This window comes from Cetorhinus maximus, chromosome 12 (genome assembly GCF_964194155.1).
Source record: "Cetorhinus maximus chromosome 12, sCetMax3.hap1.1, whole genome shotgun sequence".
In the NCBI taxonomy this organism is placed as follows: domain Eukaryota; kingdom Metazoa; phylum Chordata; class Chondrichthyes; order Lamniformes; family Cetorhinidae; genus Cetorhinus; species Cetorhinus maximus.
Genome location: NC_135890.1, coordinates 109,421,802 through 109,447,078, shown reverse-complemented (window position 1 = coordinate 109,447,078; position 25,277 = coordinate 109,421,802). Strand labels below are relative to the sequence as shown.

Here is a 25,277-nt window from a genome sequence, read left to right as displayed (position 1 = left end):
TGTTTTTTTTTACCCTGTCTTTACTTTGAGATTTGTCCCTTTTCCCTCTATCTTTGTCTTTACTCTGTTCTCTATCTCAGCTTCTAGGTTTTGATTTGGCCCTTTTTTCTCGCTCTCTGCTTTTACTTTGTTCTTGACTTTTAGATTTCAATTTGGTCCACTTTGCGCTCTCTTTGTTTTTACTCTGTTTACAATCTCTACTTTTGGATTTCACCTCTTTACCGTCACCCTGCTCTGGATCACTTGTGCTGGATTTTGACTTGACTTGTTTCTCCAACTCTTTTCCATTAATCTGCTCTTGTGCTACTTTACATGCTCCTGTAAGTCTTTCTAGAAACATGGACATGTAATCCAACATGGAGGATTCGTCTTTCTGCTTTAGGAACTTTTCCTTAATCAATTTTAATGGGCCTCTTATTTCATGACCATAGGTCAATTCGAATGGACCGAAACCAGTAGATTCATTAGGAAAATCTTTGGTAGCAAATAGTAAGAAATCTAATCCTTTGTTCCAATCCTTTTGGGTATTCATGGAAATAGGTCTTAATTATGGTTTTGATAGTCTGATATCTCTCTAAAACTCCCTGTGTCTGTGGATGATAAACGGTAGATTTTAATTGTCTGATACCCAAATTGCTGATTATATCCTGGAAAATTTTAATTGGTCAAATTGTATTTCAATCAGTAGGCCATAACGAGTGAAAAATGGAGTTAACTTTTCCACTACAACCTAAGCTGTAATTGCCCTTAAAGGAATAGCTTCTGGAAATCGGGTGGTCATATCCATGATTGTCAGGATATATTGATGTCCAGCTTTTGTTTTGGGCAATGAACATAAGAACTAGGAGCAGGAGTGAGCAATTCAGCCCCTCGAGCCTGCCCCGCCATTCAATACGATCATGGCTGATCTCATTTTGGCCTCAACTCCAATTTCCCGTTCTCTCCCCATAACCTTTCAACCCGTTACTAATTAAAAATCTTTCTATCTCCTCCTTAAATTTATTCAGCATTCCGGCATCCACTGCACTCTGAGGTAGTGAATTCCACAGATTCATGACCCTTTGAGAAAAGTAATTCCTCCTCATCTCTGATTTAAATCTATCACCCCTTAGTCTAAAACTATGGTCCTATACAATCTACTAAATGGTTCTTCAAAAATCAGTATGGGTATTAAAGGTGCTGGTTTGATTACATGTTGAGGTTTACCTACTAATTGACATGTATGACATGTTCTACAAATTTGCACTACGTCTCTATGAAGCCTTGGCCAGGTAAAATGCCTGTTTATTGATGCTTGGGTTTTCCGCATTCCTACTTGTCCTGCCATGGGAATCTTGTGTGCTACTCACAATATCTCCTTATGATATTTGGGTGGTACCACTATCTGATGAACAACTGTCCATTCCTCATCTGCAGGTCTGTGAGGGTGTCTCCACTTCCTTATCAGATCTCCGTTTTTAAGGTAATAGCACTCCGGAACTCCTTCAGCCTCAACTTCAGTGTGAGCTGATTGTGCTAACTTGTTTAACTCTGTATCTGCTTTCTGAGCCTCAGTTAAGGAAGACAGACCAAACACTTCCTTTGAATTATCATCATGCTTAAATAAAGTTTCGGCTATTCTAACATCTGCTCGTGGTATTACGTTGACCTCTGGTGATGGACTTTGTTTAGCCATTGCTCTGGTCACCACACACGATGGAAAAATACTAGGAATCTGTTCTTGTAACTTCCCCGTCTCTTTAGCCTCTTTCGGACTTTGTGATTATGGGTGAAGCCATAACCTTCACTCCTGCCAAATCATTCCCCAGGAGTAGATCCACTCCATTCATGAGTAATTTCTTAACTACTCCTACAACCACCGATCCAGACAACGAAATCACATTCCAATTGCACTTTGTACAATGGGACTGGGATATACTCTCCACTTATCCCTTTTTCTAATACTTTAGCTTTCACTGAGCTCTCTGGAGGGAAAACCAGGTCCTTCTCCAGCAAAAGAGTTTGAGTAGCTCCTGTGGGAATATAGTTCTGGATTTAGCTGCATCATTTGATGAAAAGGGGGTTATCTTCCCTTTAGACAAAACCCCTTTATATCTCTCATTTACCTTATTCACTTCAGCTGCATTCACAGCAGTGTTTACCTCCAGACCCTTATTTGTAGTTAAAGCTACAATTTGGTCCATGGCGTTTTCTTTTTGAGTTCCCTTTTCGGACTCACTCTTATGAACTCCAATAAGTCCCATCGGCTTCCCTCGCAACTTCCAGCATTCTGAATGAATGTGTCCCACTTTATTACAATGGAAACACTTAAGCCTTCGAGTTTCACCTCCACCCTCAGTACCTCCCTTCCTGATCTGGGGAGGAAATCTCAAAGTGTTCCCAACTATCCATTCTTTATCCTGGTTACTTGCCTTCCTTTCATTCTCCCACTTTCTACCCTTTTCAAATATATGGGGATGATAGAAAAAGGTTTGGTTTATAGATCAGCTCATATTTGTCAGCCATTATTGCTGCCTGTCTGGCAGTTGCAACCCTTTGGTCTTCCAAATGGGCTCTTATTACAGAAAGTAGGAAGTTTTTAAATTCTTCCAAGAGAATAATCTCTCTGAGAACTTCATAGGTAGTTTCAACTCCTGATGCTCGTATTCACCTGTCAAAAATACTTTGTTTACATCTTTCAAATTCAATATAGGTTTGCCCAAGATGTTTCCTTAAACTGTGAAACTTTTGTCTGTAGGCTTCAGGGACCAACTCATATGCACTCAAAGTGGTCTTTTTCACCACATCATAATCCTCTGACAGTGAAGCATAAATTTCCTGTGCTCTACCTGTCAATTTGCTCTGCATGGGCAATGTCCAGTGTTCCTTTGGCCAGTTCATCTGTTTAGTTATCTTCTCAAATGAAGTAAAGAATGCTTCAACATCCCTTTCCTCAAATTTTGGAAGAGCTTGTACAACTTTAAACATCCCCCCCTCCACAGGATTCTGATCTGGACATGAGTCCTGCCTCACCTCCTGGTGTCTCTTTTTTAACAGCCAGCATTTTAAGCTGGAATCCTCTGTTTCTCTTTCCTCCTTTCCTAACTTTGCCATTTCTAATTCCCTTTGGAATGCTCTTTCTGCTGCCTCTAGCTCCAGTTTTTTTATTTGCCACTGAATTTGAGCCCATTCCAATGAACCACCCCTTGGAGAACTCAAAGTCTCTCAGGTATTCCTTCCAGTTTTAAATGCTGTGCTATCTCTTCAATTATCTCTGCCTTCCTAGCTTTGGCAGGTAATCTTACTTTTAATTTACTTGCCAATTCGATTAACCTGACTTTTGGGATCCCTTGTAAAATTGTCAGGGACATCTCTTCCACTTGCAGGAAGGTTTTAGCAGTTTCCAGTGCCATCTTATTTTTGATAGCACAAACCTGGTGTTTTCTTTTTAGCTTTTATTACTTGCTAAATCTACTCCCAAATTGTCGTTGTCTTTTGTTCCAAAAGATCGCGGACTCGAAACCCCCAAACTTTGTCACGACTCACTGGGGATAGTGCACCGTTGTATCAAGCCCCACTGCTCCTCGAGCCGTGACAAAGGTGAGAAGTTTAATCAGACCATCAAATTGTCCCAGTTCTACCTCACTGTTTAATTTAGGTTAAAAGAATATAAACATCAGGTTTGTAAACTTAAGTAAATAACTGTTTATTAAACAAATTGTCTATAACCAGTGGCAAAAGAAAGAAATATGAACTGCTAACGTTTAACTCTATAACTTAAACTCTACCCCTTCTTAAAGCCCTACACACACACACACACACACACATACATACACACACACACACACACAAAACACATACACACACAAAACACACACACAAAAAAAACATGGACTTTAAGGGTGAGATAAAACAGTTCAATAGCACCAATCTGGAGTTCAGCATTAGATGGGTTGACTTTGATTGCTTTCTTCCAAATGTCTTGCAGGTTGTTGTGGCTGACATGAGGTGGTCTCCCAGCACTTGCAGTCTGTGGTTCTCTGGTTGAAACTTGCTTTTATGGTCTCTACTGGTGATTTTTCCCCTTTTCCTCCTGACAGGGGTTTCTCAAAGAAAGCAGGATACAGCGGTGTGAGGAATGGCCAGCTAGCTACTATGACAGGATTACTGGAGTCTTACAAAACACAGGAGAGAGAGGATTCAGGTCTTTTCTCTTTCAGGCTAGGAGCTGATCTACTGCATTATCCTCACACAGAACCTGGCCATTTGGTCAGGAGCCAATCAAAACACTGTCACTAGACAGTTCCCTTTTAAACCAGGTCCCCTTTCCAGCACCATGCAGTCCAACCTGGCACACACTGTTCCATAATAGCAACATTGTAGATTTTCTTCTTCCTGCTCCATTGGACCTCTTTTAAACTGCAGCCATGGTAGTTTTTAAAGCCACAGTCCGATCTTAAAGCTACAGTCCAAGAAAAATTAAAATATGTTCTTTACACTATCAATGCTTTATTAGATAATCATAGCCAGTGAAAATGTTCTCTAGTCCTTGGAAAGTGAGAAGCAACCACAAAAATGATCTAAAATATGGAAGCAAGGTACCTGAAATAAGTAGGGCAGAATTGATCCAAAAGGATAATGGAAAATCAATGGGAAGGGGTGTGGATAATGTATGTTTAAAATCAATAGTAATGGAATTAATTGGATAGGATGTTTAAACCATCACATTCGAGAGGCAGGAATAAAAATCGTGATGCATTAGAATTCGCGATAGTTTGTAAAAATTAGAGTCTGCTCGAAATACCTTTACAGGTCCAATAACATCAGTCACCCCTGTGGGCACTCTGAACATCTTACTTTTAACTGAAGTGATTTGTACTGCCCTACATCTGCTTGTATGGTAGTGTAAGCTGCTGATGTAACAATAGTACCCCTTTGTGACCTGAACCAGATCTTTATGGCTTTCACTGTAATCATTCCAAAGATTGACTGAGAAAACAGAGTAAGATGAAGCCTGATTACAGATCAATAAGTTGCTTCATCTCATGGTAAGTATAGCAGTTATGATTGGGCTTATTGGGCTGGATTTAATGGAGGTGACTGGGGTCTTGGCCAAGAGCCTCACATCGCCTCTTTTTAATTAAGTGCCATTCGGGATCAAGCAGAAGTCCCACCCACCCACCAAGAGCTGACAGCCAATCATAGACTAGCAGTTCTTCTGTACTCTGCAGAGCCATTGAGGAGGCAGTGATTGCTGCCAGTACTACGCCCCAAGGAGGGACCCAGGTGAGTTTTTTTAAAATTCATTCATGGGATGTGGGCATCACTGGCTAGGCCAGCATTTATTGCCCATCCCTAATCAGAGGGCATTTAAGAATCAACTACATTGCTGTGGGTCTGGAGTCACATGTAGGCCAGGCAGCAGATTTCCCTTCCCTAAAGGGCATTAATGAACCAGATGGGTTTTTATAACAGTCAGTAATGGTTTCATGGTCATCGTTAGACTTTCAATTCCAGATTTTTATTGAATTCAGATTTCACCATCTGCCGTGGTGGGATTCGAGTCCAGGTCCCCACAGCATTACCCTGGGTCTCTGGAATATCAGGAATATCAATCCAGTGACAATACCACTACGCCACCACCTCCAAAGGGGTGGTGTTGGGAGGGTCGTGGGGGAGGGGGTTGAGCGGGGTGGCAGCAAAGGCTGGATGATGGCTTTCAGCAGCTATCCCCTTCTCAATGCCAGATGTCACGCTCAGACACTCAAGTGTCTTTGAACGAGGCATTCCCCTGCGAGTCCATAAGCAAACACACCAGGGTTTGTTTGTCATGCTTTCCGCATAGCAAGTCCCCCTGTCCGCTAATGGATTTCTACCATTGGTGGCACGATGAGGTCTTTAAGTGGGCATTAATACCTCAATTGGGTCAGGAAGGCCATCCATGAGCCTTCTCACCCTGGACGTAATTGGGGTGGAGATGAGAAGGTGGCAGGTTCCCACCTTCCCATCCAACTAAGATGCTCTCCTGCCATCAAACTCACCGTGGGGGAGGGTATAAATTCTGCACTTTTAGTGCAATTGGAACAACTCAACTTTGCGTAATAATATAAAATGTGACAAGCTGCCTCACATAAATAGCTCACCGTACTTGACTTAAACAAGATGGCTTCTAACTACTCCATCATTTCTAATCTTAGTCTTGACAAAATCTCCTGTCGTATTTAATTAAAAGCCTGACTGACGTTAGTCTTTGTTGGAGCACTCTGCCTGTACCTCCCTCTGATCTTTAACTCATTCTTGCGATATTCCTGCCATCTGTCCATCCTCCATGGATCCATTCGCAACCAGTAAAGGATCAAAGACTCCAACAACAACAACAACAACTCGTGTAGCACCTTTAACATAATATGTTCCAAGGAGCTTCACAGGAGTGTTTAAAAAAAAAACAAAGTATGACACAGAGCCATGTAAGGAGATATTAGGCTGGATTTTCAGGACGACTTGGTCGCCCTTTAAAAATGGTGGGCGGGTCCCGATTCCCAGGTTCCCAACTCCATTCCCAGGTTGTCTGATTTTCGGGAGTGCCTTTAATAGGTGCGGGCTGGTTCCGGGTCACAAGCCTGAACTTGGCCCTCCCGACCCTGCTGGCTCCATGACAGGGATTGGCATGTCAGGCCAGGGTCTTTAAAGAGTCGTGGTTCACGGCCCCTCAGAGGAGTCGTGAAGCCTCGTCTGCATGGGGGGATCTTTTAAAAGGTGAGTTTGAGGTCCTCCTCATGCCCCCCACCCCACACCGCCCATGGCTCCTCAACCCCTTTGCCAAGCTATGCCCCTCCACCCACACGAGCCCCCCCGGCCCCTCATGCCAAGCCAAGGACCCAATGGTTCTGTGCAGTGTACAGTAGGTCAATGAACCCTATAGTGACAGTAGGATGTGCAAATAAAGCTTTAAAAAAAAGTCATTCGTTCATTACCTTCTCGAGGGCAATTAGGAGTGGGCAATAAAAATGCTGGCTTAGCCAGCAAAGCCCCCACATCCAGTGAAAGAACTTAAAAATAATTTCCACTATGTTTTTAAAAAAAAAGGTCATTTCATGACGGGGCAATAAAAGTGTCAATCACCCAGACCCTTTAAAGTATCAACAACAGGTGATAGGAGCCCAGTCAGTGGCCCCTGGTGCCCCTGAGATGTTTCGGAAAGAGTTAGCCAGGCTACCTGTGTCTAACTGCTGTCCCCTGGTACCTTGTTTTAAAGTGTGTGGATGTGAACATCGTGTGAGGACCAGCTCAGTCTGGGTTTGGGTGCACCCTCTCCACCGCCCCCCCATCCCACTCCAACCCCACCACCGTACTCAAGTAGTCAGACACATGACGAATGTCAGTGGGTGAAATACAATGGCCGGGGTGGGGGGGCGGTGGACTGGTGTCAGTGATACTGGAGTCCTGCTTTAGCCAACAGGTTCAGGGGGGAAAGAAATATAATTTAGGGTTGGGGGGAGGGGAGGGCTAAGTGATAAGAAGGGAATAGTCAACAAGAAGGCAAGATGGAACTTGTCTGTGTGTGTAGCATGTCCCTACTTGTTACACCAGAGCTCCGTCACTTAATTCCTCATCAGTGTCTTGCTGAAGATAATGCCATATTTATGCAGCCTTGCAGTTCTCTTGTAAATTCTTCCTTTTGCAATTTGTAATGTAATAATTTATGATCCTTCGTTCAGGGGACATGTTGCCATTCTCTCCTTCTTCCTTCCAGTGAGATTGTAATAGATTTTTAATAAGTGAGAATGTGGCTTTGGAACATGGAGAAATTGCCATAAATTCTCCACAGACAGAGAGGTAGGTCTGTTTATTTTTTAATGTGGGAACTGGCTACACAGAGACAGAGCTACGGCAGCAGAATACTAATAGACCCTTCACAACCCTGGAACCAGAAAAGAGAAACTCAAGCCCCTGCACCTTGGTGCTGTGTCTGATGAGGTCAGCATTTAATTTATTGGCAGAATAATGGAATGTTTCTATGGGACATATTCTGGTTTGGTATATTTTTGCAACGCTGTCTGAAGCATATGAAAGTTTAATGAGGAGCATAACAACGTGCGTCTTTTTTCATTCTTTCTGATTAATTGCATTAATCCAAGGAACATCACTATCTCTCTTACCTGGATACTCTATCTTTCTTTCTTTTTTTCTCCCTTTTTTCTTTCCTGTTCTCATTCATTCTCTATATCTCTGGGCCCCTCACTGTCTCTGTCTCTCTTGCAGTGTATGGTTTGCTCACTTGTCTTCTCTCTCTCTCTCTCCTTTCCCCCTGTGTAAACAGCTCTCTCACTCTTTCTCACTGTCTACGGTTCTCCCACTCTGGCTTTATAATCTCTGTACATGAGCTGGATTTTATGCTTCCCCACCAGCAGAGGGGGGGGCACTTAAAATTCAGCTGATGGCCTTCCTGCCACCTATCCACCTGCTACCCGCTCCGACCTGTCTGAAATTTTACAGAAGACAAGGGAGGCATTGGACTTGGCCCTATCGAGGCCCTTAAGTGGCCAAATAATGGCTACTTCAGTCCCTTATCCCACCCCAACTGGTTTTTACGAGTGGTGGGTGGGAGGCCCATGCCATGTGAAAAGCCTGGCAGCATTAGCTACGTAGACTGTTGTTGGGAAAAGATGGGAGCAGCCTTCTTGGGAGGGGTCCCCTGGACTTGTCAGGAGCACCCCTCTACAAAGGTCGCCCCACCCCCACCCCATACCCACCCCTTAACACCCCCCCCCAGCCTCTTGAACCTGGCACCTCCCCCCCCCCCCCCCCCCCCCCCACCCCCCACCACTGCCCTCAGCACCCCACATCTCCACTCGCATCCTTTGTTGCAACCCCCAACCCTGAACTTACCTGTCAGTCCAGGCGCCTCGGCATTGGGTATGATTGTTGTTCCATTGAAACACAGAAACGTAGAAAAATAGAAGCAGGAGTAGATCACTTGGCCCTTTTGAGCCTGCTCTGCCATTCAATATGATCATGACATCCTCTGTCCCAACGCCATATTTACGCTCTCTCCCCATACCCCTTGATGCCTTTAGAGTCTAGAATTCTATCTATTTCCTTCTTAAATATATTCAGCGACTTTCCTTCACAGCCTCTGTGGTAGAGAATTCCACAGGTTCACCACCCGCTGAGTGAAGAAGTTTCTCCTCATCTCAGTCCTAAATTTCCCGTATCCTGAGACTGTGAACCCTTGTTCTGGACCCCACAGCCAGAGAAAACATCATCCCTGCATCCAGTCTATCCAACCCTGTCAGAATTTTATACATTTCAATGAGATCCCCTCTTATTCTTCTAAACTCCAGTGAATATGGGCCTAGTCGGCCCAATCTCTGCTCATGTGAGGAAGTTTCAACAGTGCCTGAGACTGCAGAGCCAATCTGATTGGCTGGCAGCTCTCTAAGGCAGGACTTCCTCCAGACAAAGGGGAAGAAGTCTTGTCTTAAAGCAATTAAGGCTGCTCCCAGTGTTAAATTGCTGCAGGATGGCCACCAGTATCGTGGGCGAACTCCACCACCCCCCCACCGCCAACATTTTAGCTCTCTCTCTCTGTCTGTCGCTCTCTGTCTATGTCTCTCTCTCTCTCTCTCTCTATCTCTCTCTCTCTGTCTTTTTTTCTCTCTCTCTGTCTTTCTCTCTCTCTCTCTCTGTCTTTCTTGCTCTCTCTTTCTGCCTTTCTCTCTGTCTATCTCTCTCTTCCTATCGCTCTGTCTATCTCCCTATCTCTCTGTCTATCGCTATCTAGACCTGTCTCCATCCCTTTCTACCTATTTCCATCCTTTTCTACATCTCTTTTTATCTCTCTCTCTCTCTCTATCTATCTGTGTGTGTGTGTGTGTCTCTCTCTCTGTCTTTTTCTAGTTCTTTTCCTCTGTGTCTCTCACATGAAGTATGTCAGGGATGATAATGCAATGCCATGTATTGGCTCTGAAAGCTGCGGTCGGCATGTGCTCAAGTTGCTCACTGCCCCAAACTGTGGGTCCGCTGGGGTCTGGTCACAAGGCTCATTGAGGACCTATGCAAAATTAATTAGGGAACCTCCCCCTCCCCCTGTTAAGTGACCAGGGTGACCAACCATCCCTTATTTTACAGGATTGTCCTGTAATTGAGTCCACTGTCCTGTGCTCTGGGCTGCATGCATCTAGGGCAACACGTAATTTTGGGCTTTTAAATCTTGTGCAGGTGCAGTAACTGCTGTTGTCCTGTTTTCGCTCTGAGCTCTGGCAGAATCCTCCCGCACCTGCTTTCACACCCCTGGCAGCAACACCACCACCCCTACCCTCAGCCCCATACTCTGCCGTAATGGACCCCCATGTCAGAGTGTCCATTATTTTTCTCTGCAAGAGTTGGTCAGAAGTGGCCGAACAGGGTCTGCAATCACTCAACAAATGCTATTAATGGGTACTGAAGGGGACACTTGCTTACAGGGTTTTCTGTGAGGTCCACCTCAGTGCTGGGCCTCAAATCGTTGGTGTCTTTTCTTCCCTGTGCCCTCCTACCCCCTGTTTAAGCCCCAGTGGCTGTTTACATTCTCAGGACATCTGAAATCCCAATCCCACAAACTCAACACGCACTCAGCACTTCACATATGCCAAGAGTATCTGATTTTGAATAAGCTGATCTCCTCTTGTACTGCAAGTTCAACTCATTCAAACACAGGCACAGCCGTTGGCTGGTGAGAGACAGTCCTAGTGCTGCCTTATCAGTCTCCTCTCACATGTGTTTGTGCGTCTCTCCCTCTGTATACAATAATAATCAACAGCACATTTACAACAGGGAGGATCATCTTTTAAAGAGAATAACAGAAGACAATATTCAATCTGAGCATCATTTGCTGAATGTGGAATTTTTTTTATTCATTCACGGGATGTGGGCCTCGCTGGCTAGGCCAGCATTTATTGCCCATCCCTAACTGCCCTTGAGAAGGTGATGGTGAGCTACTTTCTTGAACCGCTGCAGCCCATGTGGTGTAGGTACACCCACAGTGCCATTAGGAAGGGAGCTCCTTGACCTAGTGACAGTGAAGGAACGGCAATACATTTCCAAGCCAGGAGAGATTTGTTCCCACCTCCCGGTCCTCTGACAGGACACAAAATGTTTTTTTTCATTTTAAACCAGCTTTCATTCTCTGCAGTATTGCTGCCTGATAAAGTACTGCACAATTTCCCAAACAAGGCAGGGTGAACCCTTCAGCCCATACCTTTCGGCTAGGCCCCTTCCAGCCCACAGCCACAGCTTAAACCCTTCCAGGTCGTAACCTCAACACTGCCCCTTACCCAAGGAACATGTCTCTGGGTCATTTCAGTAGAGGAGACAGGATGGCTATTTTGATTCAAAATATGATTCAATATTTGCCCTGTGCACAGATAGCTGATCTAAGTTGGTGCAACAGTCAAGACTCCAAAGTTGACCTTGGCTCCCTGGTAAGGGAAGTGGTGACTGGCAGAAACTCCGACTCTCATGACTATGGAGCAAACCCCTGACTAGAGAGTGTTCCTGTGTGAAAATTTGGTGGATAGGGTTTGGTTCCGATGTGGGCCCTCTCCCTCACATGGTTAAACAGCCTGGCACAGAACATGAAGAGCGGTCAGTTGGTGAGGTACTGGAGCAAACCTTCTACATATCCCCACAAAGCAACAAGGTGGGGAAGGGGACAGGGCAGATAATGGAAGAGAAGCAATTGCCAAACGTACCATGTCCTAGGTCTGGGACCTTACTGGGTGATAGTTTTCTCCTCTGCTGCATGTCCCTTTGCTATGAACAATGGGAGACAAAATGCAATTAGTCAAATAAAGTATCTTAATGACTGTAAATAACCTTAACGAGTCTGACACTTGCAGCAACTGAAGCAAAGCTGGCAGCAAGCCAACCTGAGACATTCATCACAGTTTAGAGGCAGCAAGCTTCATGATGAAAGGGTTCATCAGCAAGACTCAAGCAATTTTTCGACACCAAACCAGTCACTGAAAAGCCAGAGTGAACTTGGCCAAAAATTTAATCAAACCTCAAGCTTCAAACAGGACCTGACTGAATAACCAGCTCAGTTTAACATTTAATCCAAGTAATGACTCAATTGACAGGGCGATGGGCAAAAAGCAGGGGAGTGGCACTAATTGGATAGCTCTACCAAGGAGATGGCACAGGCACAATGAACCAACTGACCCCCTTCTGTGCGAGATCATCCTATGACTCTAAGACAATGCAGCACTCCATTAGCACTGCACTGGTGTATCCGCCTAGTTTGTGTGTTCAAATCCTTGACTGGGATTTGAAGCAGCAATTTTCTGACTTAACTAGCAAATGAGCCAGCAAATCACTAGTGAGAAACATTCCTCTTGTCCCAGCCCTACACAGAGACTACCCCCTCAGAGCAATGCAGCCCACACAATCTACATACTTTCTGCAGCTTAGGATCAAAGTGGCCCACCTCTTCACTATAGCAGGTGACACAGAGGCCACCCTTTCACTGCGTCATACAGGGATGGTAAGGATGAGGATGGATGAAAGGAATTACTGACTGCTCCAAAAATATCTCTCTTTATTCATTAGGCCAGCATTTACTGCCCATCCCTAATTGTCCTGCTCAGAGAGCATTTAGGAATCAACCACATTGCTGTGGGTCTGGAGTCACATATAGGCCAGCAGATCTCCTTCCCTAAAGGGCATTAGTGAACCAGATGGGTTTTTACAATAATCAGCAATGGTTTCATGGTCATCATCAGACTTTTAATTCTAGATTTTTTATTGGATTCAAATTTCACTATTTGCCATGAATGGGATTTGAACCCTGGGTCTGTCTAGAATACCAGTCCAGTGATATTACCGCTATGCCACCACCTCCCCCATAGGCAGGAGCTGTAGTACATACCGTGTGCTGTTACTTTTCAGTAAAAACATACATTTGTTTGTGCAGAGGTGATCCCCACCAAGAGACCCCAAACTGCCTAGAAACTCTCCAGTTCCAGTTAGACCTTCTGTTCTGATTGGAGGATATAATTTTATTCATTCATTCATTCATCAAAGGTTTAGTGATTTAAAATCAATTTCTATCGTTGCCAAGTGCTGAAATGAGGTAAGTTTTGCAATCAATCATTTTTCAGAGTAAAATATAAAAATGCAAAACTGATAGAGCAGAGTAACACAATGCATTGATCATTAGATTAGGGTCTTTACATTATCAGGTTTCAAATTTTAATTTAAAAGCAAAATACTGCGGATGCTGGAAATCTGAAACAAAAACAGAAAATGCTGGAAAAACTCAGCAGGTCTAACAGCATCTGTGGAGAGAAAAAAAACAGTTAATGTTTTGAGTCCATATGGCTCTTCTTCAGAGCTAAAGATAAGTAAAATGTGATGAAATGTATACTGTTTAAGTGGGGTGGAGTAGGTGAAGCTGGATAGAAGGCCAGTGATAGGTGGAGACAAAGGAGAGATTGCCAGAGGTGTCATGGACAAAAGGACAAAGGGGTGTTAATGATAGTGGTACTGGCTAAAGGAGGTGCTGATGGTGGCATTAAGATCAGAGAGCAGAATGTGGTAATAGCAGGACATGGGTAAGCACTCTGGAAAGAGCAACATGAACAAGTGATAAATAGCCCTTGTGTGGGTGGGGCAGGGGGAGGGGACGGTGGTGGGAAAAAAGATTGAAAATAGGATAAAAGGTGGGGATAAAACAATGAGTAAAAATGAGTGGATAAAAAATTGAAAAAATAAAAATTAAAAAATGAAGATGAATATTGAAAAATGGGCGGGGGGAGGGTGGTTGGATAAAAAAAGCGGGTGAGGATGGAGGAGCGAGTTCATGGTCTGAAGTTGTTGAGCTCAATGTTAAGTCCGGAAGGCTGTAAAGTGCCTAGTCGGAAGATGAGGTGCTGTTCCTCCAGTTTGCGTTGGGCTTCACTGGAACATTGCAACAGGCATGAGACATGTGGGCATGAGAGCAGGATGGAGTGTTGAAATGGCAAGCGACAGGAAGGTCTGGGTCATGCTTGCAGACAGACCGAAGGTGTTCCTCAAAGCGGTCACCCAGTCTGCGTTTGGTCTCCCCGATGTAGAGGAGACCACATAGGGAGCAGCGAATGCAGTAGACTAAATTGAGGGAAGTGCAAGTGAAATGCTGCTTCACTTGAGAGGAGTGTTTGAGCCCTTGGACGGTGAGGAGAGAGGAAGTAAAGGGGCAGATGTTGCACCTTCTGCAATTGCATAGGAAGGTGCCGTAGGAAGGGCATGAGGTGTTGGGGGTGATGGAGGAGTTGACCAGAGAGTCCCAGAGGGAATGGTCCCTACGGAATGCCGACGGGATTGGGGGTGGGTGGGGGGGGTGAAGGGGAGATGTGTTTGGTGGTGGTATCATGCTGGAAGTGGCAGTTTTCAACACCCCATCCTGCTCTCTTATGTTCGCAGAAGAGCAGCAGAGTTGATTGCATCTGTTCCCAAGTAACTCCAGACTGCAATTGTGTAAAGCACCCACGTATGTTTCAGGGAAAGGCAGTGACATGTGGTATTGTCACTGAACGAGTAATCTAGAGAGCCAGGGCAGTGCCATGGCATGGCAGATGGTGGAATTTGAATTTAATCAATAAAAATCTGGAATGATGACCATAAAACTATAGAAAAAACATTTTAGATTTTAATGGCACCATATAAATGCAATAATATAAAAGCCAAATACTACAGACGATGGAAATCTGAAATAAAAGCAAAATGCTGGAAAAATTCAGCAGTATAGCAGCATCTGTAGAGAGAGAAAAATAGTTAACATTTTGAGTGCAATATGACTCTTCTCCTCCATTATACCACATAAATGCAAGTTGTTGTCGTTGTCAATTAACCCAGGTTCTAGGGCCAATCAAGTTGTCATGTTTAGACACTGACTCCAGAACCTAAAAGGAATATAAGACTTACGTCCATACAGCACCTTTCGTGACGTTTTACAGCCGATAAAATATTTTTGAAGTGTAGTTGCTGTTGAAATGTAGGAATCACAGCAGCCAATTTGTGCACAGCAAGCTCCCACAAGCAGCAATGTGATAATGACCAAGGATAAATATTGGTCAGGACACCAGGGATAACTCCTCTGTACTCTTCTTCGAAATAGAGCTGTGGGATCTTATATGTGCACCTGAGGAAGCAAAGAGGTCCTCAGTTTAACATCTCAACTGAAAGATAGTGCCTCCAACAGTACAGCACCTTCTCGGTACCGCACTGGAGCATCAGCCTCGATTTTTTTTTTGTGTGCTCAAGGCCTCAATGAATGGGGATGTAGACTTATAGTGGGGTGGTGCATCTTATATACAATGGCCGTATAAAATATCTATTTGAATACATCTTAATCATACAGTGCCTTCATAAAGTATATGTAAGAATGTACACTTGTATGTACAGTAGCTTCATAAAAAGTGAATACGTTCTTGAGATCCATGTGAAAGAAGTTATAAAATACCCTGGTTTCAAATCAAATGAAAACAGTATTGAAGAGAGTTAAAAGCAGACATGAGGTGACTAAAAAAAATGCTTTCAGTGAATTTTTAGCGTCACCGTTGGTGATGATTTCAACATTTCTCAATCCTACAATGGCTCAGTTGACGGTAAGTGTACTGATTGCTGTGATAATGGGTCACACGGATAAGGAGGACCCCAGGTTTGAGCCCCCATCCGTGCTGAGTTACTTGGTTTTAGTCACGGTAGCAATGTTAATACAACCAAGCGCTTTCACATCCTTGGGACAGGGAGGGACATAAATCTGTCAGGGTGTCTTATCTGATCATTATACAGTGACCACCACCAACACTGGAAGGTATGAGGTGGACACCAGAAGGAAGAAACGTTCTGGCTTTTTTATCCTCAATTCATTCTTGGGATTTTGAGCCTTGCTAGTAAGGCAAGAATTTGTTGCCCAATCCTAGTTACCCTGAGAAAGTGATTGTGGGCCACTTTCTGGAATCGCTGGTAGTGATTTGTTAGAACTGAGTGGCTTGCTAGACCATTTCAGAGTGAAGCTAACGGTCAACCATGTTGGTGAGGGACTGGAGTCACATTCAGTCTTGATGTGATGCTTCTTCCCCAGTGGAGAAAAGCGTGACAACAGTCACTCTATGGGCACATGGATGGTATAACTGTTACTTGCATAAGATGCCAAAGGGCACTTGGCTTCCAAGGAACCATAGCCTGCAGAAGCCAGTGCCATCAAGAGTGAAGGGGAGAGGGAGTGGGGGAAGAAAAGTGCTCCCATCGCATAGTATCCCTTTAAATATGACCCTAAACTGGATGTGAAGTGGGAATTGATTGGCTCTTGTCTGGTGGAAGAATCTTTCCCTCCACCCAGCTGGGAGTATGTCAATCGCCCCCTCCCCAGTCGCTGTGTGGAGGGTGTGATTGTCCAGCTTCCTTTGAAGCCAGAGGTATTCACTACGTACTTGCGAATGTGTCTTTAAACACTGTCTGAAAACCTGTGACAGACTCGGGGCCGGCTGGTCAGTCCACACCAACAAAACGGAGAAGCAGCGGAAAAATGAGGAACTGACTGAGGAGGAAAAGGAAATCATCAACAGGGTGATTGCTCGAGCGGAGAAGATGGAGGAGATGGAGCAGGAACGAATTCGGTGAGTCCTGTATAGTGGAGCGGTGGGGTTGGTGGGGGAGGGGGGGGCGAAAGAGTTCATCACCCAGACATCGGCTTCTGTTCAAGTCAGTGACTGACTCAAAAATAAATACTAGAAATGAGGGATTAGTCACGACTGCTCTTACAAAGTGCCAGCAGAGCCATGATGTGCCGAATGGCCTCCTTCAGTGCTGGAATTTTCTGTGGTTATATGAAATACATGGTAGGTCCAGCAACATCTGAAAAGAGATTCAGTGACTTACATTTTGAAAGGAGAGCCCTCACCAGAAATTCAAAGTTTACTTGGAAGAGAATAACCTGACTGGGCTGGGGGGGGAATATGATGCTGTTACTCATAAATAAAGGAAAATATTCACTTAAATCCTTTCAGTTTAACTGATAATTAGCAATGGTAAATATGTATAAATAGTCATATTTTTATTAATGAATTATTTTGAGTCTTAATTATTAAATTATATAAATTAAATTAATTATTGTTTAATTATATCAATAAATGTAAAGCAAGTAATTAATAATTAATTAATTGTTATGCTTTCTGTTGAAAAATTCCAGAATTAGTCGTTAATTCATAATATGTCATCAAGCATCAATCCATATTTCAAGATGTAAGGTTAATGAAATGGTTCATTTATTTTTCTTATTTGTCCATTAGATTTAAATGGTGAAATTTCAACTCCAACCACCCAGTGAGAAACTAAACTCGTAAACAGCTGTACACACTTCACTCTCCGTTTTTCTCGGTTTTACATTCAGGCGCCTCGTGGATCGTTTGGACAACATGCGAAAGAATGTCCTGGGTGACGGCTTATCTCGCTGCATCTTGTGCGGGGAGCAGCTGGGGCTGCTGGGGTCACACTCTGTGGTGTGTGAAGACTGCAAAAAGGTAATTGATGCGCTCTGTGGAGTTGGTGCAGTGAGCTCAGCATTGACTGGATTAGTCATGGCAAAAACAAAAATGCAGAATTGTTAATTGCATATCATTTGTGTTTAATTGAATGCAGGCGGAGAGCATTAATTGGAGTTTTATTTGAACACATATGGCAAGGGACACTCGCTGAAACTGTGTGGTTGAGTTAGGAGTTATATGCCTGTAATATTTCACTCTGTAAATAAATATAAGCCTGAGTAAAGATTGGCTGCAGTACTATCCTTCACCAACTGGCTTTCTGCGTTTAAACAAGCACAGTCTTTGCAGGAGCGACATCCTTTAAGTAATGCTGTCAGTCTGCAGCAGAACTGAAGTCACTGGGCAAGTGCTTTTGCTTTAAGAAATCCTCCAGTTTAAAAATTCGCTTCCTAATAGGTGTTTTCGCAATCAGAGAAGCAATTTTTGTGCCTCAGTCATGAGGTGTAATGTTTTTCCGCTTCACCTTCTCCAACCTTCTCTCTGGTTCATTTAATACCTCCAATGCTTATTCATTTTAGCTTGGAATAGCTGGAGCAGGCAGTGCCGATCATTTCAATATCAAAATTTGAAGTATAACCGTCCTGCCTCTGAACTACGCTCCCATTAAGCAAGGCACTGCGCTAGGAGTGGAGCCTTTCAAAATTGGCCTCAATATCCATTTTTATCTTTTTTTAAAAAATCTCTTTCATATTTTCAGGTCTTCCCTAGACTGGGGTCAGTTCATTGTCCAAGACAAGTAGGTGGGAAGGGTTTCCCTCTCTTCCTGTCAGAAATGACCTATCTCTGCCGGGCACCTCCATTGCCCTGTATGGTGCATCATGACCGTGAGCCAGTGTTCTATCTGTTTGCACCCCATTGATGAACTGTAACATATTAAAAGAATTCCAATTTATACAAAATGCCAGGGATCTGAAATAAAAACAGAAAATGCTGAAAACACTCTGCAGGTCAGGCAGTATCTGAGGAGAGAAACAAAGTTAGGTTTAGAGCGATACATTGACCTGATTAACATGTGTTTTAGATTATTTCCGTCCAATTTCTATTAATTTATATCAAAAAATTATGGATGGCATCATGAAGGAAATGATGCTGAGCCTGATTTTGTGAAGCAACTTAATGAACTAATGTTCAAAGGAAGCAGAGGTTAATAATTATAGTTAGTCTTTTTTAATTCTGTTCTCCTCACTGTCAAATTTGGAGACAATAAGTTGAACTAAATTTACTCCTCTCATACACAGAAGATGCAACAATCACTGTCCTTCCTTGAGTGAGGTGCTTTGAGATATTTCAACATGATATGGCATTATAGAAACAGAAGGCTTTATTTGCTACCTAAGGATTTTATTTAAAGATTAATCCTAATTCTGGTCACTACTGTGAATAGGGACCAGAGCACAAAACTGTTCCAAGTCCTGACTCACTCAGTGGTCACGGAATAGCTAGTGATGGGAACGGAACCAGCAGTGGAATAAGGTGGATTGTTAGGGTAGAGTGTGCGGAGTTCTTTTCAGCATCTGACAGTACTTTTACTCGATCTAGGAAATGTCTGTCTGAAATGGAAAGTGTTCCATCTCTCGTCTTCATCGATACAAACGTTCCCCCAAAAAATTCCATTTTTTACAAAAGAATTTTGTCTAAAAAGTCTTAATTCAAAGAAATTCCATGTTGATATTTCCCCTTCTAGTCTATTCCTGTGGACTTCAGCCTGCCCCCAAATAAAACTGCCTGATATTTCTAACCCATTTATATGGTATCAATTCTGCTTATTTTGTGGATAAGCCTCATTGTAGCCCGTGGAACAGCAGGTAATTATGTGAAGTGGGACTTTGACTTAGAAGGGACATTTCAGATAATTGTGATTTCCAACCCTGGCTGCTCAGCTTTTTTACTCCCTGATAGGCAATGATTTATTTATTTTTAAAGTAAAATGCTTGAGTCATACCTTATCCCATTTGTTTTTCATTTGCTTGGTTGTCTGCATGATCATCTTGGGCTTACAAGCGGTATAATCACTTGGGCCTGAACTTTCCTCGGAACTGCTCCTGCTCCTCCACAGTAATTTTGCTAGAAACCATATAACCATAGGGCATAGAAGGACATTCAGCCCACTATGCCTTAAACTATCCAATTAGTCCCACTCTCGGAAGAATGGGGTTGAGAAACTTATCAGCCATGATTGAATGGCGGAGCAGACTCGATGGGCCGATTGGCCTAATTTCTGCTCCTATGTCTTATGGTCCCCTGCTCTTTTCCCATAATTTGCAAGTGTTTATCCAATTCCCTTTTATTATTGAATCTGTTTCCACCGCCCTTCCAGGCAGTGCATCCCAGATCCCAACAACTTGCTGTGTAAAAAAGAATATCTTCTCTCTTCTCTGGTTTCTTTTGCCAATTGACTTAAACCTGTGTTTTTTGGTTACTGACCCCTCTGGCAACTGGAAACAGAATCATCTTCTTATTTATTCTATCAAAACAGCTGAATTTTAAACACCTATGTTAAATCTTCCCTTAATCTTTTCTCCTCTAAGGAGAACAACCCCAACTTCTCCAGTGTGACCGTAACTATGGTTGCCTGCATAAACAGGCTGTCCGCCAAACTCTCATTTAGTTCCACGGTTGCAGACTCAGTGCCAATGGCAAGGTCTTAGTTCTCCCTCTGGTGTCTAGATGAATACACTACACTACACCAACAGTCCAGATACTTGGCCGGGGGGTGGGGGGCAGGTTTGGAATAGGTTTTACCTTTTAGAAAATGTTTCCTTCCAGCTAATTAGTGAGAACAGCAATACCTTCACCCGCTCCAGTGGACCTGCTCTGTCTCTTGTTGCAGTGTAAAACCCTCTTCGCAAAAGGCATTGCCACTTAAGGTTAGCTGCTGTCCATTGACAGCAGCTGTCTGTGCCTTCAGGAGGAGAGAGAAGGGGTTAAATTGAAAACGGGTCTGAAGGTGCGAGGAACCCAAAGCTCCTGGCAGCTAGCTCAGTGTGTCATTGTGCAACTTGTAGTGCTTTGGAACAGTGGGATGCAGTCCAGGCCAGGGAGAATTCCTGCCTCTGGCTTTTCGTGGGAGATGAGTTTTAATTAAATTTTCACTGGGTGGTGTTTTTAGGCGATTGGCTGAAGTTTTGCATTAAATTCCTAACTGTGCTATTTTAACATAGTCGCTAAACTGGGTCATAAAATATCAGTGATGAATGCCAATGTGGTTTTAGTGCTAAAAGCAGCACATTGAAGAAATGAAACCCTCCCCCCCTAAGAATTCCAACCTCATTCGTATTGCACACACGTAAGAACGTATGAAATAGGAACAGGAGCAGACCATTCGGCCCCTCGAGCCTGCTCCGCCATTCCATAAGATCATGGCTGATCATCTTGTGTTTCGATTTCCACATTCCCATCTAACCCCGATAATCTCTGATTCCCTTGCCTAACAAGAATCTCTCTACCTCTACCTTAAAAATATTCAATGACCCCGCCTCCACCACCTCCTGAGGCAGAGTTCCAAAGTCGCACAACCCTCTGAGAGAAAAAAATTCTCTGTCCTAAAAGGGCAACCCTTAATTTACCCTTAATTTTAAAACCGTGCCCCCTAGTTCTAGACTCACTCACCCAAGAGGAAACATTCTTTTGACGTCCACCTTGTCAAGGCCATTCAGGATCTTATACTTTGATTCAAATCACCCCTCGCTCTTCTAAACTCCACGTGGAAACAAGCCTAGTCTGCCCAACCGTTCCTCATAAGACAACTCTCACATTCCAGGTATCAATCTACTAAACCTCCTTTGAACTGCCTCCAATGCATTTACATCCATCCATAAATAAGGAGACCAAAACTGCACACAGTATTCGAGGTGCTGGAGGGAAAATCAGAATGAACAGGATGGCATTCCAATGGAGCCCAATATTGTTCTTAATTGGAATCTTCAGAGGCTCACTTTCCAGAGGATGATAGAGAATGGATTGACCAGGAAAGGAATCTGGTTCATACAGTTTCATTTTCTACTTTCCAACCCATAACTGAGGTTGACTGTAGTGGCCTACATCTGCTGTGTCGGGTGAGGTCAATTAATCCATGAGGGAATCTTTTGGGTCCGCTTTATGTAGCGTAGTGCCTCATCATATTGGAACAGGGGAACACTGAGTGACACTCCCCCCCCACTGCCACCCCTCAACACCTTCCCCACCCCCAACGTCAAGAGAGGGCATCTTTAATCCTTGACAGGCCTGGCTTTGAAGCAGCCTTTTTCACTTGTAGTCAGTCGCGAGCACAGCTAAAAGAGCTTTCAGTTGACTTCAACAACAGAGCCAATCTCTTTCACTGATTATCTCTTTCACCCCCAGAACGTCTGCACGAAGTGTGGGATTGAAACGCCCAATCGGCCTCGGACTGTATGGCTGTGTAAGATCTGCAGCGAGCAACGAGAGGTAGGCACCTGTGTTCATCTTTGTGGTTCCTCCTACTCCCCGTGAAACATATGAACAGAGATTAGCAGGGTGCTGTGCCCAGACATGCATGAAATTGTGTAATGGGCATGGGATGCCAAGGTGCAATCATATTTAATTAAATTATGCTGCTAAGCAAAGGCTGGACTGTGTTCCAGCATGAAGGGGAGATAATTAGAAACAGAGTTGCACCATTCCCTTGGCTGCCTTCTCACGCACGCCCTAGCTGCTGATTTACGGGTGGTATTGGTTGAAGCAGGTAACCACTTACGGATAATATTGGTGAGAGAAACGCAAGAGTCAAGATTTGCAGGCAACAAAGCAAATGGGTGAAATTTCTAACTCGGGAACATTTCGGACACATCCGAGCTAAGTTCCCACTAACCCACTTGAATAAAAACACAAAGCCGTGGTGTGACTTTTTTTTTTAAATTACAAGGTATTTTATTTGTTGTCCCTTCCTTAATGTCATCATTGGCGCAAGATTTCACACAGTTTTCAGTGTGCGGTTTATCCCTAACTGGGGCTACTGTGAAGCAATTGTTGCCATGTCAACATCACAACGGAACTGTTTGAATTACTGTCAGAAGGCAGTGCGAGAAGCTGCTCACTACCTGCTGGTAGATGCTGCTTTCTGTCATTACCACAGGAACTTATCATCTCACTGAGGGCCATAAATAACATGAAGTAAAATGCTATGTTACCCTGGTAACCACATCTCCTCATTCGGTACAGTTTGCACATTGGGACACATCACTCTCAATACCCTTCCCACCTCTCCTGCAAGATCTGAATGATCTTTCCACACTCCAATTCCCGACTGCTGCCTTCCTTGCTGTCGATATTGTTCCTTTTGTTCTTAATTAGCTTTGGCACGGACTAACCCCTCATCCTCAGGGACTTTATACCCAGCACCTATCTGGGTTGTGGTTTGATTAGACCGATTTTTAACTAGGCTGAGTGAGAATTTCCTAAAAGTCTGGGTTTTATAATAGGTCTGTGTTTTTTTTTCCTGGTTATTTTTGTGGGATTGGGGTCCTGTGGCACTGCCTTGGAGAGAACAAAGCTGCTAACAAGTTCTGATTATACAATAGTGATTCTACAGATTTTTGGAAACATGCTGAACTTTTTTTTAAAAGAAGCTGAACAACAAGTCTGCAAGCAGTCTGAACTTGCCTAGGAACATGGCCTGGGAGACAATTTTGAGGTTTTTATTTTTGAATTTGCCAATCAACACGTTAGCAAAATATAAACAACCACTTCCATCAACTGTCACAGCCTAGGAACATGGCCTGAGAGACCATTTTGAATTTTTCTATTTATAAAGTGTTTGGTTCAGTTTAAATAATTTATTGCTTCATAATTTATCACATTATCTCTCTAAATCTTAGAAAACAAAAGCCCATATTTCATCCCCACCTAACTGGTAGGAACATTACTGATGGGGGGAGAAAATGCCTGGAGTGTTTGCAACCTGTTCCCATTATCAAGGCCCCCTCACACCCTCAACCCAAAGATCCATCCGCCATCTTGACTCACCTCAAATTGGGCGTTCGAACGTTTCCTCTCTGCCTAGACAGACGAGGCCTACTCAAGGCCAACAGCATCAGTGTCATAATTCTGGTTTAACATGAAATCTTGGGAGGACTTCATGGCACCAAACCCATCAGCTAAACCTGGAGAGAACAAAGCTGCTAACAACTTCTGATTATACAATAGTGATGCTACAGATTTTTGGAAACATGCTGAACTTATTTTAAAAAAGCTAAACAACCAGTCTGCAAGCAGTCTGAACTTGCCTAGGAGCATGGCCTTGGAGACAATTTTGAGGTTTTTATTTTTGAATTTGCCAAACAACATGTTAGCAAAATATAAACAACCACTTCCATCAACTGTCACAGCCTAGGAACATGGCCTGAGAGACCATTTTACAATTTTTCTATTTATAAAGTGTTTGGTTCAGTTTCACACTGTGGAGAAAGCAGTGTGCCCAGAAGAGGCCAAAGCAAGCTCTTTTGTGTGTGTGTGTGTGTGTGTGTATTCTTTTTGGGTCATGGGGAGCAGGAGGAGTCATAGAAACATAGAAACTAGGAGCAGAAGTAGGCCATTCGGCCCTTCGAGCCTGCTCCGCCATTCATTATGATCATGGCTGATCATCCAACTCAATAGCCTGCTCCCGCTTTCTCCCCATATCCTTTGATCCCTTTCGCCCCAAGAGCTATATCTAACTCCTTCTTGAAAACATACAATGTTTTGGTCTCAACTACTTACTGTGGTAGCGAATTCCACAGGCTCACCACTCTCTGGGTGAAGAAATTTCTCCTCATCTCAGTCCTAACTGGTCTACCCCATATCCTCAGACTGTGACCCCTGGTTCTGGACTCCCCCACCATCAGGAACATCCTTCCTGCATCTACCCTGTCTAGTCCTGTTAGAATTTTATAGGTTTCTATGAGATCCCCCCTCATTCTTCTGAACTCCAGTGAATATGATCCTAATCGACTCAATCTCTCCTCATATGTCAGTCCCGCCATCCCAGGAATCAGACTGGTAAACCTTTGCTGCACTCCCTCTATAGCAAGAACATCCTTCCTCAGATAAGGAGACCATTCCCAGGTGGTGTCACTCTCCACTCACCCCCCCACCAACTTTCAATTTCCTGCCCGATGCATGCTGCATTCCCACCAGGTTTGGAGGGAAATGTACATGGCCTGGGCTTCATGCCAAGGAATTTGTTGGGTTTTCCCTTTATCCCACACCCCAATTGGTCCCTGAGTTAAATCTGGGGCTAAAGCCTTCATTTAGATTGCCAAAAAGAACAACCAACCTATCACTTCCCACACTCTACTTCCCATCTGCTGCCTTCCTTGCTGTGAATGTTGTTCCGTTTGTTCTTAATTAGTTTTGCCACTGAGTAACCACTTATCCAAAGGGACTTCATGCCCAGAACCTACTGGGGTTTGGATTTGAGTAGATTGAATTTTTAAGCAGGCTGTCTGAAAATTCTCTAAAAGGTGATGTTTAAAGAGGAGAAGTTTCAGGTACAGGCTAGGTACATTCCAAAGGGTAAATTTAGGGGAACCAAAAGCAGGACTCCTTGGATGACCAGGAAGATAGCAAATATGAACATACAAATTAGGAGCAGGAGTAGGCCACTCGGCCCCTCAAGCCTGCTCCGCCATTCAATGTGATGCAACCAAAAAAGAGGATGCATGATGCATGTCAAGTGACTTCTTCAAGAAAGAACCAGGTCAAGTACAGTAAGCTAAGAGAGGAAATGAAGAGGAA

The 25,277-nt window shown here is 43.7% G+C and overlaps 1 protein-coding gene and 1 long non-coding RNA gene across 4 annotated transcripts in view; one reads left to right on the top strand and one right to left on the bottom strand.

The window, feature by feature from the left end:
- rph3ab (rabphilin 3A homolog (mouse), b) overlaps positions 1-25,277 on the top strand; it is a 157,071-nt gene that overhangs the window by 35,374 nt on the left and 96,420 nt on the right. For all 3 annotated transcript variants that reach the window (XM_078554379.1, XM_078554380.1, XM_078554378.1), the window contains exons 3-5: positions 16,476-16,619; positions 17,393-17,522; positions 21,888-21,971. In XM_078554379.1, the coding sequence (XP_078410505.1) occupies positions 16,476-16,619; positions 17,393-17,522; positions 21,888-21,971 (358 nt within the window). The remainder of the gene's footprint in view (positions 1-16,475; positions 16,620-17,392; positions 17,523-21,887; positions 21,972-25,277) is intronic.
- Positions 1-25,277, bottom strand: part of LOC144687847 (uncharacterized) — a 61,332-nt gene that overhangs the window by 29,002 nt on the left and 7,053 nt on the right. The window contains exon 2 of the long non-coding RNA XR_013578228.1: positions 11,712-11,772. This is a non-coding gene — a long non-coding RNA (uncharacterized LOC144687847). The remainder of the gene's footprint in view (positions 1-11,711; positions 11,773-25,277) is intronic.